The sequence below is a fragment of the Sander vitreus genome, chromosome 12 (genome assembly GCF_031162955.1).
Source record: "Sander vitreus isolate 19-12246 chromosome 12, sanVit1, whole genome shotgun sequence".
Lineage (NCBI taxonomy): Eukaryota > Metazoa > Chordata > Actinopteri > Perciformes > Percidae > Sander > Sander vitreus.
Window position 1 is genome coordinate 27,047,739 of NC_135866.1, and position 18,205 is coordinate 27,065,943.

Consider the following 18,205-nt stretch of genomic DNA (forward strand, 5'->3'; position numbering starts at 1 on the left):
GTTACTTTCCACTACTAAATATTTAGGCGGTGTAAAGGTAGTATTACTTAATTTTCTGTTGTACCACATCTGGCCACAAGGAGTCCCCATATCTCTGAGTTCTAAAGCAGTCCTCATCAGGAAGGCAAAGTGGAGCACTTCATCATGTTCAGGAATCCGTCAACAGCTCTGTATACACAAGGATGATTTCATATCACACACAAGGATAAGATTTCAGGTTGCTTTTGAAGTTTTATTTGAGTGAAAACAATAGACTTGTGCTGAGAGTTTAGCAGTCTGGAGCATAGAAATCCAATATATCTTATTTTATTTCTATGGTCTGGAGTCCTGCTGTTGATACACAAGCTTCAAGTTTTCAGAATTGTGTGCATTGATTCATTTAAAAGGTAAACTGTAATGCAGCATCACTACAGACCCCCAGTTTATAATACTGCAAATGTAAATATTGAAATCATGCATTTATTTAAATGAAAATCTTCCAGATCACAGCTTTAAGACTGAAATATTAAGAATATTGTTTTTCATTTAAAATGTATTTCAGCAATGGTAACATGCGTGGTCTTCTGTAGTTCCCTGGACACTGAGGTAAATCCTTGGCATTATCCCGGTGAATCTGAGGATTTTATGTTCTACAGTAAGTGTGTGTGTGTGTGTGTTCTTTGGCAGAACAATTAAGTTGAATTCAAATAAAATCACAGGATTTATTATTTCCCTTGCCTTAAAGCTTGAACTCTTGACAAACTCAGTTACCATGATGTTACGTTTCATGCCATCTCAAATGTAAAGTAATGTACTGTAGGTCTACTTATTTACATCTTGTTTCAGAGAGAAACCCAAATGGCTTCGGTATACATCCGTCTGTGTTTCTTAAAGCTATCCAGGAACCGCAGAGCGGATGATGCCCTCCAGAACATCCACCTGAAAGAGAAGATCCAGAGAGAGAGACGCTTTGAGTTGTTTGTCATGTGAGACGAGCATTGTGTATCCTGGCTGGCTGGCTGGCTGAGGAAAGAAGCTTCCAAACGGCATCAAATGCCTCCCAGCTGATGCACATTAGCACAGACAGCCAAGGATTACATGGGGTTGTAAGCGTGAGCAGTGTTGTAATGTAACGAAGTCACATTGTCACTACTGTACTTAGGTAGAACTTAGTAGTACTCACGTATCTGTACTTTACTTCGTTATTTATATTTCCAGACACTTTTACTTTTACTCCACTACATTTCCTCTAAGCATCTTAGTTACTACAAAATAAAATCAGAAGAAATTTGTCAGACTGGAAAAAAGCAGGTTTGGTGAATCACTGCTCCTAAATTGCCAAGATACTGCACGCTCCATTCCAGTTAGTGACATAATGCCTGTTTGTTACCAAGCGGCAAAACTAAAGAAGAGGAGGAAGCATAATGACTAACAGTATCATGGAAGCACCTGCTGCAGGCTTTGTACTTCTAATATATGTATTATAAGTACAGTAAATATTAGATACTTTAAGACTTTTTCTCAAGTAATATTCTAAAAGGAGACTTAAACTTCTACCAAAGTTATTTCCTGGTAAGATACTTGTACTCAAGTATTGCTTTCAAGTACGTTATACAAGACTGTGCGTGATTACATATAATTAAATCAGTGCACTTAGGGCTACATCTGCAGTTGGTCGTATAACTGCACACGCAGCTTACACCTGCTGCAGTATAACAAGCCATTCTCTCTGTGCATAGAACTCGCTCTGAGCCTCTGGACACGCAAGGAAACCTAATCGACTGACAACACATGGGGTGCTTCTGTCTCCAGCATCCTGAGTTTTTTTTTTTTTTTTTTTTTATGTATTTGCACAATTCATTTATCCATTCATTTATTTTCCCTGCAGTTGCCAGTTGGCATCCTGAGCATTTAGCCTCAACTGTCCATGCCAGCAGCAGGCGCTGCATAATAAAGGCCACCTTTCCCTTCAGTGTTACCTGGCTGCTGTCTCCCACACAGAGGTTCCTGAGCTGGTAAACGGTCACCTGTCCATCGCTGTCTCCGACCAGGACACAGTCTGTCTGAGGGGCAAACAGCAGGGAGATCATCTTCACACCAGCGGCAGCAGGCTGCACAATGACTGGGTCCAAGCTGAAGGAGAGAAGTGTACAAGGTGGGCAGACAGGATTACTCCTGGCACAGGTTTCACTAGGGATGGGTATCCTTCCAAACATGTTGGTACCGATACCAATACCGTGACTTTGATACCGGTTCCTGAACAATACTTTTTTGGATACCAATGTTATAAAATTAATTTTAACAAATATAAATTACAACATTACGGCACAAATAATATATATGTATGCATGCATGCATGCATGTATGTATATGTGTGTGTGTGTGTGTATATATATATATATATATATATATATATATACCGAGATCTAATAAACATTATTAGATCTCGGTATAAGCATGCTGCATGCTTATTGGCTCACTGAGGCCGATGAGGTTTACTCCTTAGGTAGTGAAATTTGGTATTTAATGAAAAGGCATTTTTCGATACTCGATACTAAGGAGGTGATTCGGCTGTGCCTAAAAAAAGTATTGAATTTGCTCCCCGGCCCTAGGTTTTGACATCAGGGAAACAAACGGGCAGACAGACAGATTCCCCCCTCAGTCTCACTCACACGCTTGAATTCAGGTCCCAGATCTCCAGCTGTCCCTCATTAACGGCTCCGAATACTGTCGCCCACTTTGGGGACCACTTGATGTCGCACACCGTTCTCTGGGTGGAGGTGAAGCCTAACACGGGCTTATGGTGGTCCTGCTTCCACAGCTGGATGGTCCAGTCAGCCGAGCAGCTCAGGAACACATCTGGACTGAGTGGACTCCATGTGACGCGGTTCACAGGACACTGAGGGGCAAAGACGTGACAGTTGCTGAACTTCTCTCTGATTTTCTCAACCCAAATGTAAAAACATCAGCAACAAGTGGTCAGGGAATTAGATTTTAGCAAATTAGATTTTAGCATCTAGCAGGAAATACTTACAAATATTGCAACAACAATGTACTGCGGGGACCCGAGAAACACGAAAGATTTGAGGTGGTCCGAGACAGAAAGATGAGATCATTTTGTAATCTTAAAGGAGACATATTATGTTTTTCTGTATTTTCTGTCATATCTGTGATGTTACCATGTCAGATGTTCATGGTAAATGTGGCCAAACATTTCAAATAATGAGATAAACATATTTTAAAGAAATCCCTGTGAGCCAAAACCTCAGATTTCACATTGTTCTGAACGCTCCGGTTTCAACAGTTTACGGCTCCATGTGATTGTTATACCGAGCCGGTTTTCCATATATGGGCAGCTTCAGTGCTTTAAATTAACTTTTTTAATCACCAGCCAAAACGGCTAATGGATTTTTTTAAGTTACCAGCCAATCACATTTCCCACTAGCCACATGTTTGTGTTATTGTGTTTATATCTAACTTTAATTTAATTTCTGCAATAATAACCTCTCTCACGCAGTTTCCTCATGGGCCCTCTCAAAAACTCTTCCTCTGCGCTCAGGTAGACGCTCTCAACCTCTGCACTCTGTGCGCTAAACTCTGACACACTAGTCACAGCGTTACAAGTGTGCCACAAAATCAACCAATCGGAGAATTAAAGGTCAATTCTGATTGGCTGTTTGTCTCCAATTAGATCGATCTCTAGAATGGTCAGGAATGAGGCACATACATAATGTCTTTTGTGCTTTACTTGCTTCAAAGCAGTCTTATCAGAAGGAGGTGGTGACTTTTATTCTGGTAGACTTACAAAGTGCTTCCTGAACGTCTCCAGAAACTGCTGACTGTTGGAACAGGAGCATTTGTGGATGAGACCTTCCCATGTGCCAACCAAGTAGACACTGGCATCCTGGTGAAACAATGAAACGCTGGTGTGATGCATGATTGCAATCATTTATAAGTCAAAGTCCAAAAAACAACCTTAGAACTATTGAAATTGTCAATGTCAGCACTAATTGGCAGCCAGAGCATTAGCACAAAAGATACCTGTTATATATGCATGTAGTTTTCCACAGAAAAAAAGCTTTTAAGCCACCAACTTACTGTTGGATGGAAGTCAAAGCACAGACCAGGAGTCAGTGCTGACAGAACACTTTCTGTCTTCTTCCCTGTGGTGGTCCCTCCGGCCTTCTTCTTTGTGTTGTGACTCTTCTTCAGCTTCATCAGGTCTACAGACAGACAGACAGACAAACAGACTTTTTCATAAAAAGAAAAGAAAATTTGACATAATTTTGAAAAGATAGAGCAGATAACAAAGAAGTAACTCTCAAAAAGCTTAAATAGTAGCACATTCAATTTTTTTAAATAATAAATGTGTAGCTGTGATTCAGTCTTGTTAAGTCCCTCTGTCTGGTTCTTGCCTTTGCAGTGCCAACATGACAACAATAGTACTTTTTTTTTTTTTTTAACGTAACAAATCAGGTGTATTGACAGAATTGTTATTGACTACACTGTTGTTTCCCTGTCCTTTTAAAATGTTCCGAGCATGTTTGAGTTAAAGAATCTAAAAGGTGCCCGATAACTTCTAAATGAAATGTTAGAAAGGTGTTTCTCTTTGTGAATGAGTTACATTACAATTCTGGTTACTTCTGGATGAATGTATACTCTTAGAGTCCATCACTATGCACTTTAAGCTGAATTGACAATGGTAAAAGCATCGCCTGGTGCTGAGTACAGTACCTATGCCGTCAAGGCCATTGTTGCTGACACACCACTTGCTGATCCTGCCATCTGCAGCCACAGAAAACAGAGATTCCACCTTCTCTTCTCCTGTCAGACTCAACTCCTGTTGGGTCCAACTAAGCTGCCACACTGGATCCAAGTGCCTGTTGGGACATCCACTGGGCACGCACACACACACAGAAGTAAAGAGCATTAACGTGAGTAGTAGCACCAGTAACCATTAATTTGATGTAAGAGCTGCACTGTCCACACACAATCCTCACCTGCTGCTGATGAAACAGGCCTTGTTGTCTCGACTCTTCACGTTGTAGATAGCGATGCTGCCATCTTGCATGCCCACAGCCAGCTGACTGGGGTTATTGGATGAGAAATCCAGGGAAGTCACAGCGCTGTCACAGCGGATGACACGCTCCGGCCACTGCAGAGGTGACACGTGACAACATCTGGAATGGACAGCTGGAACTCCACACACATGAACTAAATCCTCAGTCGACATTCTGTGTACCGCTAATGTTATTAGCCGATTGGGCTTCATCGGTTTCTATCACTACCAAAGATGTGAGGCATTAGGGCCCTACTCTACCTCCTAGTTGGCTCAGTCAGCCGTTATCATCCATTGGTAAACTGATCACCCATCTGCATCAATATTCTGCGCTTACTGCGGTGCTGGAAAATGACACAGTAAGAGCGAGCAAAACTCTGCGTAAGGACTGGAGGCAGGTTGGGCTGGTGGATGAGTCAAACAAACGACTTTCACCCGAGAGACCGGTGTTCCTGTCCTGTGTGGAACCAAATGTCAATGGTAGTATAGTCTCGCTTTGCCAGACCTTCCTCCACAGCGCTGCGGAGGAAGGTCTGACTAGTCCACACAACATTCTGGGATGGGAGAGAAACGTGCTCTGGTTTATTGGCATTTCTTTAAACCAATCACAATCGTCTTGGGCGGTGCTAAGCTCCGCACGGAGCCACGGTGGCAAAACAGCCTCGGGAAGGAACTTGTTTTGGTGGAACGTGTACGTTCAAAAGTTGTTTTAGGCGTGCAACAGAAAACTCCGATTGGACAGATAGTCTAGCTAGCTGTCTGGATTTACCCTGCAGAGATCTGAGGAGCAGTTAACCATAGTCCTCAGAAATCCACCGGAGTTTAGAATTCTATATGAACCATATGAATTGATGATAACAGCCTTCTGGACCTACTAGCATGTGCGGCAGGCCCCTTCTAACCCATACCTACTGTATGAGGCTCTGTAATGCACAGTGGATGGAGTGATACCATTAGAAACGGGTGATTGGAGGTAAATGAAGGTTAAAACATACATAAGTCCTACCGTGGGATTTTTGAGAGACCAGCAGCACACCAGGCCTGGTTTCTGGTTACTGGAGCCAAACTCACCATAGCCCACAGCCAGAAGGTCCTAGCAGAGAAAAGCAGAGCACAAGCAAATCTGTATAAGTGAACAGTTTCTGTCAACTGTGACAGAATAGATACAATGTTTTTGGTAGAAAGTAGTTCTAGTGAAAACTACTGACATCATTTTCTGGGGATTATCCAGCATAACCAGAACATTGTGTCTGGTGCTGTTTCCCCCGGTTGAAGAAACAATTGACCGATCAGAGCTTTGTAGGCAGGCTTAAGAATGGGTACGTCATCTTCCTACATTTCTAGATAGCTACCTGGCTACTACACTCATGATTAAAAAACAATAGATAATGGTGACGAGCATGGATGCAACTGTACGGGTTATTGTAAGACGATGTAAAGAAACAATTCTTAAATTGACATATTTCTTTAAAAAATTTAACATTTTTTAGCAACCACTACTGGGGAAAAAGTATGTTTTTGTGATTTGGGTGAACTACCCCTTTTAAAGAATACAGACAAAAATGTTGCCATCTGCAATGACATACTGCAGACATGATTAAAGGTCCTATGACATGGTGCTCTTTGGATGCTTATACTTATATAGACCTTAGTGGTCCCCTAATACTGTATCTGAAGTCTCTTTTATATAGGCCTTAGTGGTCCCCTAATACTGTATCTGAAGTCTCTTTTATATAGACCTTAGTGGTCCCCTAATACTGCATCGGAAGTCTCTTTTATATAGACCTTAGTGGTCCCCTAATACTGTATCTGAAGTCTCTTTTATATAGGCCTTAGTGGTCCCCTAATACTGTATCTGAAGTCTCTTTTATATAGGCCTTAGTGGTCCCCTAATACTGTATCTGAAGTCTCTTTTATATAGACCTTAGTGGTCCCCTAATACTGTATCTGAAGTCTCTTTGATATAGACCTTAGTGGTCCCCCTAATACTGTATCTGAAGTCTCTTTTATATAGACCTTAGTGGTCCCCTAATACTGTATCTGAAGTCTCTTTGATATAGACCTTAGTGGTCCCCTAATACTGTATCTGAAGTCTCTTTTATATAGACCTTAGTGGTCCCTAATACTGTATCTGAAGTCTCTTTGATATAGACCTTAGTGGTCCCCTAATACTGTATCTGAAGTCTCTTTTATATAGACCTTAGTGGTCCCCTAATACTGTATCTGAAGTCTCTTTTATATAGACCTTAGTGGTCCCCTAATACTGTATCTGAAGTCTCTTTGATATAGACCTTAGTGGTCCCCTAATACTGTATCTGAAGTCTCTTTTACGAAATTCAGCCTTGGTGCAGAATAAGCCAGTCCTACAATGAGCTTTCCTTAGGATGTGCCATTTCTGTGTCTATTGAGCTATTGAGGAGGAGAGAGGGGGGAGGGGGGCGGAAAGGTGGAGAGTGGGGGTGTGGCCTTGACCAACTGCCACTTTGCTCGTTTGAAAGCCATGATGCCTCTCTCTTTCTCATGGGTGGGCCAAATTCTCTGGGCGGGCAAAGCAGAGAAAGGGGAGGTATGACCTCATAAAGGGAAGATTCCAGATCGGTCCATCTGAGCTTTCATTTACTCAAAGGCAGAGCAGGATACCCAGGGCTCGGTTTACACCTATCACCATTTCTAGCCACTTGGGGACCATAGGCAGGCTGGGGGAACTCACATTAATGTTAAAAAAACCTCATAAAGTGACATTTTCATGCCATGGGATCCTTAAACCTTCATTTCAATTTCCCCATGTTGCTAATTTAAGTAGTGAACACCATTAAATGGACATCCTACAATAGAACTCAACAGTGACGCAGACTTTTTGAAAGGCTCTGGTTCTGGAAATAAGTTTCCCCATTCAATTGCTCCATTGTCGTTTCATAAAATGCTTAAATAAAGAGTTTTAAACCTGGAACCAAGCAAACCAGCTACGAGATGAATCGTGACCATAAAACATTTGATTCTGCACAAAAGACCATTTTGAAAACGGGGAAAAAAAGGCAAAGGTACAAGACTGTGTACAGAAACGATCATAGTCTTCAGTGGTAGCAGCTCGCTAGCTGTTCGCAGTAAACATTTCCATGGTAACAGTGAGTTCCACTTCCACCAATCAGAGACGTCCCTGTTTTGCTTAGGATATTGGGTAGTGTAGTACTTCTCCGTGACATCACAAATAAAACAAGGTTGATTTCATACAGGACAGGTCTACATTACATTATGGCTAATAATCACAATCATTATGCAGAATATGAATAAGGGCTGCACAATATGAGAAAAACATCTAATTGCAATTATTCTGACTGATATTGCGATTGTGATATGATACACGACATTGAAGGGAATGATCATTTTTGTATCATTATTCTAATTTTCATTGAAAAATATTAAAATTAAAAAAAGTTGTATACTGTACAGTGTGATTTTTGCATATTATAGTCTGTAGGATAGGATTTGTAGGCCAGGACGTCTCTGCAGCACCACAATACTTCATTCAGAATGGTTTGACTCGTTAGATATTGCACTAGTGGTCCATATTGCGATTTCAATAAAATTGTGATTAACTGTGAATGGGATTTTCACTGTCGAGCTCCATACTGGCTGACAGAAGCATTTCCAAAACATCATCAAAGGAGATAAAATGATAGATAGTAAATAGATAGAATAAAGTGACTCAGGTGTACAGGAGCAGTCTTTTTTTTTTTTGCTGACCGCAGCAGGCGTGTCTGTGTTACCGGGTTCTTCTTGTTCCAGGCCATGCTGCTGACGCTGCTCCCTCGGCTGAGCTCACAGCTGAAAGCCCAGAGACGCTCCACGGCCGGAGATCTGGGGCTCTCTGCATCCTCCTCCCTCTGCTCCCCCATCCCAGGCTTCACCGGACTGTCTGGGTCTGACACAGTCATGACATTTATACCCACCTTTTCATTCAAATGGTTACATTTTTATCCATTAGTATCAGGGTTCAACAATAAGGGTTGCCCAATGGCAAGTAAAAGGCCACTTTGGGCAAGTAAATATTAGAGATGGCCCGATACCATTTTTTGCTTCCCGATACCGATTCTGATACCTGAACTTACATATCGGCCGATACCGAGTACTGATTCGATACCAGTGTGTCATATATTTTATTATGTTTTAACAGCTGTACACTACTATCCCTGTATGGATGTGATATGATTTCTATCTTTGTTTTATGGCCTGGCTCAGGTTATACTTTTTGTGAAACATGAACAAACAAAAACACTGAATACCACCAAACTTTCTTTTATTATGCAGTTTGACAATAAACTACTTTACAGTAGATTTTCTTCGGGGCTAAATTAGGTGGTATCAGAGCCGGTGCAGTACTTTCCAATACTGATACCAGCATTTTAGGCAGTATCTGAGGCTTTTCCGATACTGGTATTGGTATCGGAACATCTCTAGTAAATATAACATGAACAGACAAGGGATTTAAAAAAAAGGTTTCAGTCATTTTTTAATCAAAGTTTTTCAATCATAAATAACGTTATCGTTCTCTTGCCCTCAACAGAGAATGTTACTGCTTGTTGAATGATTTGATTTGAATGTGTCGTTGGTCAAGAATTGAGTTGGTGCTAATGACACGCGACGTGTGACTGGCGGCTGTCTTGTTAGAAGGATAAGAAGATGATGGCTGCGTACGAGCTAAAGCAAATAAGAAATGTTCAAACTCTATGACCATAGTAGAAATAAGGGTGCCTAAAAATGCATGCGGTCAAACAAATTACAGACAGGAACGACTGTCTCTCCGGTGAGTTAATCATTGCAATTACATTTAATAGTTTTTTTTTAAATAATTGCCTCCACTTTCAGTATGAACATTGTTAATTAAGGCCAAATATAACAATTTACTTGAGCCTTTGTTGTCATTTTAAACCACAAATAAAAATGTATTTGTATAGGGGCCCAGTAAAAACTGACTTTGGGCAAGTAGAATTGTTTTTCACTTGCAAGTAAAAAAAAAAAAAAAAAAACCTTAACCTTGAACCCTGAGTAGCCATTAACACTTTATATGACCTGACCAATAGTTGGGAGGAAATACATGTGTCCAGGGGCGTCGGACTGGGTGGAAAAAGGGGACTGAGTACCCAGGGCCCTCATGTGAGGAGGGCCCAAAAAGATGCTAGAATGAATAGCTGTGGATGCGGGGAGGGGCCCATAGAAAATGCCTTTCTGCAGGGCCCAGAATGTTGTGCTAGGCCCCTGCATGTGTCCAGAAAGCATCCTGATTCATCTGCATTAGCACTAGTAGTGTATCAGTGCTTCTGAAGTGAAAAAAAAATGCCACCCATGTGATAATGAACTGACCTTACCTTCTATTACGGGTAGCTGTCTGTAAGCAGCCAGCTGGGGTTGGAAAATGTTTCCCAGAATGCTCCTCTCCATCACTAGTAAGCAGTGTTGGAATTTCTCTGACAGCATGATCAGCTGCAAGTCTGACTCAGCATTTAAACTGTTCCCAAGCGCCTCCACTTCTTTCAATGAGCTGGCAGCACTGGCTGAAGAGAAACACAACCAAATTATACACGCGAGGAGGGACATTACAGGAGATCAAACCCAGCCTGAAGCATTGTTACCTGTACTGGCTGTGCTGCCCACTGACACGCTCCTCTCTGCACCTCTGCCACTGTCCACAGCAGCCTCGGAACACTGAGCCCTCCCCAGTTCAGGGCTGCACAGCTTTTCATCCTGCTCAGGGCTGATCAAACTGTCATACACATCCCAGCTGGTAACAGTTGTGGCTGTGGGCATGGAAGTTATATTCATTACCACATTCCTTGTTACATTCAGTCGTATTCATTGTAATCTGGATCTATGGAAGTATATTTCAACATTATTGAAAATATATATGTCATATCACCAAGCCCTAACTTTTTGCGTGTTACCGCTAACAAATGTCCGTGAATGGAATAGCGTGAAACCGGCAGCAGGAATGTGTATCCCCTTGACGATTTTAAGTTATCGTTTTAATTGTCTTCGTTTAGTCAATCAACTACGTGTTTAATAAGCTAATCACTTTAGCTTTACTTGCAGGCATGTATATTGTTGGGTAGTTTAATTTATTATAAAACATTGTATTTTATACACTACATGTGTTATGTTTGCAACAATCTTAATTTGTAAAGTAACTAGTAACTAAAGCTGTCTGGTTAATAAAGTACAATATTTCTCTCTGAAATGTAGCGGAGTAGAAGTAGAAAGTGGCATTAAAAGAAAAGACATTTGTACTTAAATACAGTACTTCCACCACTGCACAAAACACCAACCTAACAATGGGAACATTTGGTGACTGGGAACATTTGTGAGTGTTGTGTTTTCGGCTTGTTCCGCTACCCCGCAAGTGATCATAAGAAATATGAATGAATGTAGCGTTAGCTTTGCAAGCTCCAAACGGAAATAATGAGTCTAACCTTTGTCCACCATGACAATGCTGTCGCTCTGGACCTGTTTGTTTTTAGTTGCTCCATTCAGCGTCTGCACTGATTGATCCACATACTTATCGTTGTCCATTCTGCTCCTGCAAGCCTCAGCATACTGATTGTTTCTCTCCCTGTAACAAAACAACAAGGGGAAGATGACACCAGCTGGTTAAAACCAAAGAAGAAAATAATGTACATCTTTTGATTAATGACCAACAGACAGGTTTAATTTACAGGGGGGGTTTACAACCCTCCCAATAATCAAAACTGGCCATTGCAACCCCCCGCAAAGATCTAATAATAATTAGCTTTACATAATAAAGACATTTGCACCATAAATTGATGCAGAAAAGGCACAAATTGTTGCAGAAAAAATTCACCAGAAATGAAGTGCTTGACATGCTCAAAATTTCAATTTTGTTTAAAAGTGGAGATCTTTCCCAATTCTTCCCAACAGATAAAATTCACTTTTTTTCCACAGTCACATACTGCATTAATATGCGTGCCCCAGTTCCTAAGCAAAAGACATCTGTCTTTTTTTTGCAGTTTAAAAAGAGTGGTGTGTCTTTCCCATGCGTATTCGGCACATAATTAGTTGGGGAAAAAAGTAGAGTACTTCACTCACATGATAGGTTCTGCGTCATCAGCGTCCACTGACACAAAGGTGCTGGGTATGTCCAGCAGTGAAATGCTGTCTGTCTCAGAGATGTAGAGATCTATGACCTCTTTCAACATGTCTTCTGTCACTTGTTCTTTCACAGTGTCTCTTTTCCCCTGCACATCTGGCAGCGAACAAAAGATATGAAACGGAAACTTGTACCAAATACCACAGATATGTCACAAATATCTGCTATATTACATATGTATTTTAGAACTAATGGGATGAACCTGGGAAGTTGACGGGCATGTCCCGTTTGGAAAATGTATCCTCAATCTCCTCATTCATCGACTCTATGGTAGACTGGCTGGATATTCTGCTGCTTCCTAATATTGACCTGGAAAACAATGTCAGAGTACATTTTTACAAGGTGAAAATGTGTGGCAACAAAGGCACAAAATAGGATGTCAACACTTAAGATAAAATGATTATTTTCCTGCTCAACATCTCTCTAATCAAGAACTCATACACAGGAATATGATAAGGCAATTTCATTGATTCATTGTTGATTCATATTTAATAAAGCCACCTGTGGTAAACAAGCATATGTCTAACAAACTTGCTGTTGGTTTTCCTCAGTTTTCCTAAACCCAAGGATCCCACACACCGTCATGTCACCTCGGATCAGCTCCAGCTGTTTGACCGTCAGATCAGCTGGTGTATAGCCTCGCATAGTCTCGCATTGCCAGACCTTCCTCCACAGCGCTGTAGAGGAGGGTCTGGCTAGTCCAGACAGCATTCCGGGATGGGAGAAAAATGTGCTCTGGTTTATTGGCATTTCTTTAAACCAATCACAATCATCTTAGGCGGTGCTAAGCGGCGGATGGAGTAATGGTGCCGTTGCACAATAGACTCGGGAAGGAACTTGTTTTGGTGAAACGTGTGTACGTTCAAAAGTTGTTTTAGTCGTGCAACAGAAAACTCAGATTGGACTGATAGTCTAACTAGCTGTCTGGTTTTACCCTGCAGAGATCTGAGGAGCAGTTAACCATAGTCCTCAGAAATCCACCGGAGGTTAGAATGCCAACACAAAGAAAGCGGAAGGAGACGGACATCCGGCCGAAATAAGGGACATCTGTTGGAATTTCTGGCGGCACCCCAACAATCCCGGAAATGAAACGTCGTCGATATAGACTATATGGTGTATAACGATGAGTGGTGGTACCTGGAGAAAGGCATAGCAAAGCTCCCGGTGGCTGTTATCTGATCTGATGCGGATCCAGCGGAGATTTCATCCAGAAACAACCTGCTGGCTTTGGCCTGCGCAGCTGCTGGATCTGCATGGTGCAGCGGCTGAGGAGTGACGTCATTGCCTTCATCATCAAACACCTGCAAATAGGAGAACAATTAGCCACGTATCTCAAATATGACTGCTATATTAGCTTACTGCTACTACAAATATAGAAGGAATGGGGCACTGAGGTAATACTTGTAGCCTGTTAGTGTAAGTTACCCGAACAGCTTGTCTCTGAGTTTGAATGGCGCTCTTCTCCAGAACTTTGCTGCCACCACCCAGGCTGAAACTTTTCCTGCTCGGGGAACCGACGACGCTGTTTGTGTCTCTTGTACTTTGGTTGACTCCATGTGTGCCTGACACCGAAATACTTATTGTTCGAGAAGAGCTAGGAAACAGCAAAATAAAACAGTTAGCAGGGCTCCAGTTTGTTAATTACAGTATTTGCATTATGCAGGGCCTGAAATAGCCCTGTACTCACCAGTACTGAGGCACAGAACAGTATTATAGTATTAACAGTATTATTTATAGGCTGATATGTATACAGAAATATGCTATATATCATGTATTGGGGAAAACCAAGCAAGTATATCTAAAATCACACATTCAGCACCCCCATAGCCTATAGCCCAAATGAAATGATCCTTTGTTTCCTAACCACATTTTCAGACACTGCAACATATTCAGTTGTGAGATAGGCAGTTGGATCGAATCAAGCTCCTTAGATCGAACCGTTGAATAGTCGACCATTCAGGGTCATTCTTACAAGCAAGGTCCATAATCAAAGTTTTTGTCCACCGGCCAAAATGCCAAAAAGTTTACCAGCCACTCAACAGATTAGGCTACCATTGTTTTTTGACTGGTGAGTGAAGCAAATCTACCTGCCACTTGCATATTTTACCAGCATTTGGCTGGTAGATGGTGCTAATTTTGGACCCTGCCTACAAGATATGCGTATGAATATAAATATATCTAAGACACACGTCATCATCATGTCATGGAACTGCTGAATTAGGGTACTGCATGGGCACCTTTTTTGGTCCATTTCAGGCTGGGTGAATACTCAAGTCTGATTGACTCCAGGGTGTCCTAAGTAGTTCCGGTGAAACTGTCTGTTTAACTTTATCGTTCTAAATTAATGCCTGAAAAATATACAGAGTGCCTCACTGCACCTGTGTGAAGCTGGCCCCCCATGTCATCCAAAAATTATTAAAAACACTGCTATTCGTTTGTGCTACGTTTGTGCTGGGTTGCCCCGTAAACATTTAAAAAATCGTTTGTGCTGTTAAGGGTTTTAAGTAATTCAACTTTACATTTTCTGGCCAGTTAATGTCCAAATCTCCCCAAAATGTTCTCAATCGTTTGTGCTACGTTTGTACTGATTTGTGCTACTTCAGTTTTTACGTTATCAGGCTATATTTGTTACACGGCTACTAATTGCGCTGCAAAGGCTTCTGACACCAGCCATCACTCCCTGAACGGGACATTTTTCCTTACAATAGCCTTAATTAAGCAGAAACGCTTAATGTCAGATAACGTCCATAATAATTGGACTTTGGATTCAATTCTTTGACAGTTTTCAGTGGTTATGACGAGCAATATGAGAGAGACATTTCGTGATGATTGATCGTTGTTTAGGTACATTAAACCACGTTAAGCCTTTTCATGTTAGGACTTATAAAGCCTATGAGAACCGTGGAGAGTCAACCCACGGCCGCTCTGCTGCCCTGCTGAAAATGTGAAGCAGAAACGCTTAATGTCAGATAACGCCCATAATAATTGGACTTTGGGTTAGATTTTTTGACAGTTTTCAGTGGTTATGAGGATCAATATGAGAGAGAAATTTGGTCATCATTGATCATTGTTTAGGTACATTAAACCACGTTAAGCTTTTTTCTCGCCATAGGCGCCAATGAAGAAGAAAACGTTAACGTGAGATAACTTCTATAATCGTTGGATTTCGGTTTAGTTTTTCTTGACAGGCTTAAGTGTTCATGGCCACGTTAAGCTTTTTCACGTTAAGCGTTTTAGAATGTCCCGTTCATGGGAGTGATGGCTGGTGTCAGAAGCCTTTGCAGCGCATATATTAGCCGTGTAACAAATAAGATAACGTAAAAACTGAAGTAGCACAAATGTTTCTTTTAACAGCACAAATCAGCACAAACGATTGAGATCATTTTGGGGAGATTCGGACATTAATGGGGGGCTGGGTGACGTCACTGGCCATAAAATGTAAAGTTGAATTACTTAAAACCCTTAACAGCACAAACGATAATTTTTACGGGACAACCCGGCACAAACGTAGCACAAACGAATAGCAGTGTTTTTAATAATTTTTGGATGACATGGGGGGGCAGCTTCACGCAGGTCCTCACTACCTCGTGCCCTGACCACACAAACTGCAAGAAGTTAGGTAACGTCACACTGACCCTCTCTGAACTGACTTTTCGACTACAACATGGCGTATAATTTGTCCGTGAAAGTCTTGATGTCGATGGCTGTATAGCTAGCTTATCTTGTTGTTAAACATACATTCAAATTAGATTTGCTGTTTGTCAACCAAACACAATGTTATTCACTTGGAATCTTGCTAGCATAACGTTAGCTGGTTAACGTGTAGCTCGTAACGTTAGCTGAGCCAAGACTGTAAGGCTGCAGCCTGGAGCCTTCCGTCTCATGCCCTCCTGTCTCATGCCCTCACAGGAGGCATGATACGGGAAGCTCCAGGGCTGCAGCTGCCATACCCGTCTCAGGACGTAACGTTATCTTAGGTCCGTCCTATTTACTGGAGCAGTGAACATTGTTTCCATTGCATAGAACCTTATGTTGACAAAATGAGTGAATAAATGTCAACTTACGGCCTTAGAACCAGAGTACGTCTCTTCTTTCTTTCTTCTTTTGCCACAGAGGTAGACATTATTGAAGCGTTGTTGTGCCTTCCCTACTAAGTTGCCACAGCAACGGGACGCCCCGCGCCTTTCCTGCTGGGCGGTGCCGCCTGTGTGTTTTTAGACACCACATAGAAATAAACGATGAATAAATAAAGCAAAGCATTACGGATAGCAGCTTTAAGGCTACTTGGTACAGTTTATAGAAAAAGAGAGAACTGCGTGTAAACCCCAGTAACTGGCAGTTGTGCAAGTGGTAGAATCTGATAAACCATGGACGTCGTTAGGCCTATTTTAGGGGGGCTAAAGCTACTCCAAAATGTTCCTAAGCCCCCCTAAATAATAATAAGAACAACAATAACAATTCGATTTATCCTCATTGATATTTAGACGCAACAAATGATATATATAGCTACAAAAAATAGGCGAAAAGTCGGAAGTTAGACAGAAGTACAGAGAGTCGTTGTGCTATCAAGATGATGCACCGCGGTCCGCACCGTCTCGTTGCATTGGTGTGAACTGGCAGCTTTCAGAGCGTTGCAGATCGGCGCGTTGCAAGTAACTGGGGGATTCATCTCGTCTCGTCGCTACTCTTTGGTCTGAACTCGCTATGCACCCTCCCCCCCACACATACACACACCGATACACACGTTAATGGTGAAAGGAAGATAGATTACACGTAGTGATACAGAGTGAAATTGTAAGTTGTTTTAATGACCTGCTTACCTTTTGCTACGTTTTATTGAGGTAAAGGAAAGGTGATATTTTGGTTTGCTATGGAAAACTAAAGTCTAGCTAGAGTGAACGAGGGAAATACAAGAAATGTAGAAGTGTTTCATTCTTTGTAATGTTGCTTTGCACTTCCCGGCCACCGTACCAGCCAGTACAAAACAGTCTCTTGGTTCTGTTTCCTCTCGTTGCATGGAGAGCAGCATCTCTCCTGCACTGCCCCAGTTCTTGAGAGGTCCTGGTAAATGGCCTTGTAAAGGTTTTCAAAGCTGGTATCAAAATCTACACCCTCGACTTCGGCCCACGTTCTTTCAAACAGACGGCCAAAGGCCAGTCTGTTTCTAATGGTCCATCTCATGTCTGTTTCCTTTAATATTGTCGAAACCAGCTGATCTGTGACTATCTTGACGTACCGTTTTCTAATTTGATCCTGTGCCGTTGCATCCGGTGTAGGTTCGCTGCGTGTCTCCTCACCTACTGAGTGAGATGCTGCAGCCAGGGACTGATTTTGTAATATGGTGTTTAACACCTTTTCACTGTGGGTGTCCATTTGGGTGTTCAGCCACCACCCCATCAGTCCCTGGAAATTCCACACTTTGTTCTGTATGTCAGTGTACATGTCAGCATGTGAATGAGGAACACTACTTCTCATTGGCCTTGTGATCATCTCCGCTGCCATCTCATGGATCAGGTCCTTGTAGAGGATATTGGTAAGTTTCTGTGTGAATAACATCCTTCTATGGAGGGACATGTTCCTGAACTGGCAAATCACATGAGCCACATCTCCAACTTCTGTTTTTTCTGTGTCTGAAGCAGAGCGTCAAAGCTTTTTATGGCTTCCTGCACTGTGTGCTTGCTTTTAATATTGGAGTCCTTGTTGAATTTGGTCGTCAGATCCTCCAATATACGACGAAACAAAACTTTGGCCAAGCACATTGTAAAAAAGGTGTTAATCTTGCTCTCTATTGCTTTTATCAAGTGTTTGAGCTTCTTTTGATATGTTGTCCCACCCAAACTCTTAATTTGAGTAATTCACGTTGCAGCAGCTTATACTTACAGTCTGGCACTTCATCCAAAAGAGGATTAATGGTCGTAGTCACCTCCTCTGTGATTATTTATTTCACAGCTGTTAATGTTGAACTCTCACTAACACTGTCCTGTGATGAGACGTTTCCTGGGCTTTCT

General features: G+C 41.8%; 1 protein-coding gene across 1 annotated transcript; it reads right to left on the minus strand.

Annotated features, from left to right (window-relative positions):
• Window positions 1-237: 237 nt before the first annotated feature.
• Window positions 238-16,722, minus strand: LOC144526364 (dynein axonemal intermediate chain 4-like). The gene is made up of 17 exons (XM_078263789.1): window positions 16,262-16,722; window positions 13,623-13,791; window positions 13,335-13,498; window positions 12,400-12,506; window positions 12,137-12,293; window positions 11,503-11,642; window positions 10,669-10,833; window positions 10,405-10,590; window positions 8,806-8,960; window positions 6,045-6,131; window positions 4,980-5,134; window positions 4,714-4,874; window positions 4,078-4,202; window positions 3,785-3,883; window positions 2,652-2,878; window positions 1,959-2,112; window positions 238-918 (listed from the first exon to the last, which is right to left on the minus strand). Exons 1-17 carry the CDS (start codon window positions 16,318-16,320, stop codon window positions 874-876), a joined length of 2,355 nt encoding a protein of 784 aa, XP_078119915.1. The 5' UTR covers window positions 16,321-16,722; the 3' UTR covers window positions 238-873.
• Between the last annotated feature and the right edge of the window lie 1,483 nt (window positions 16,723-18,205).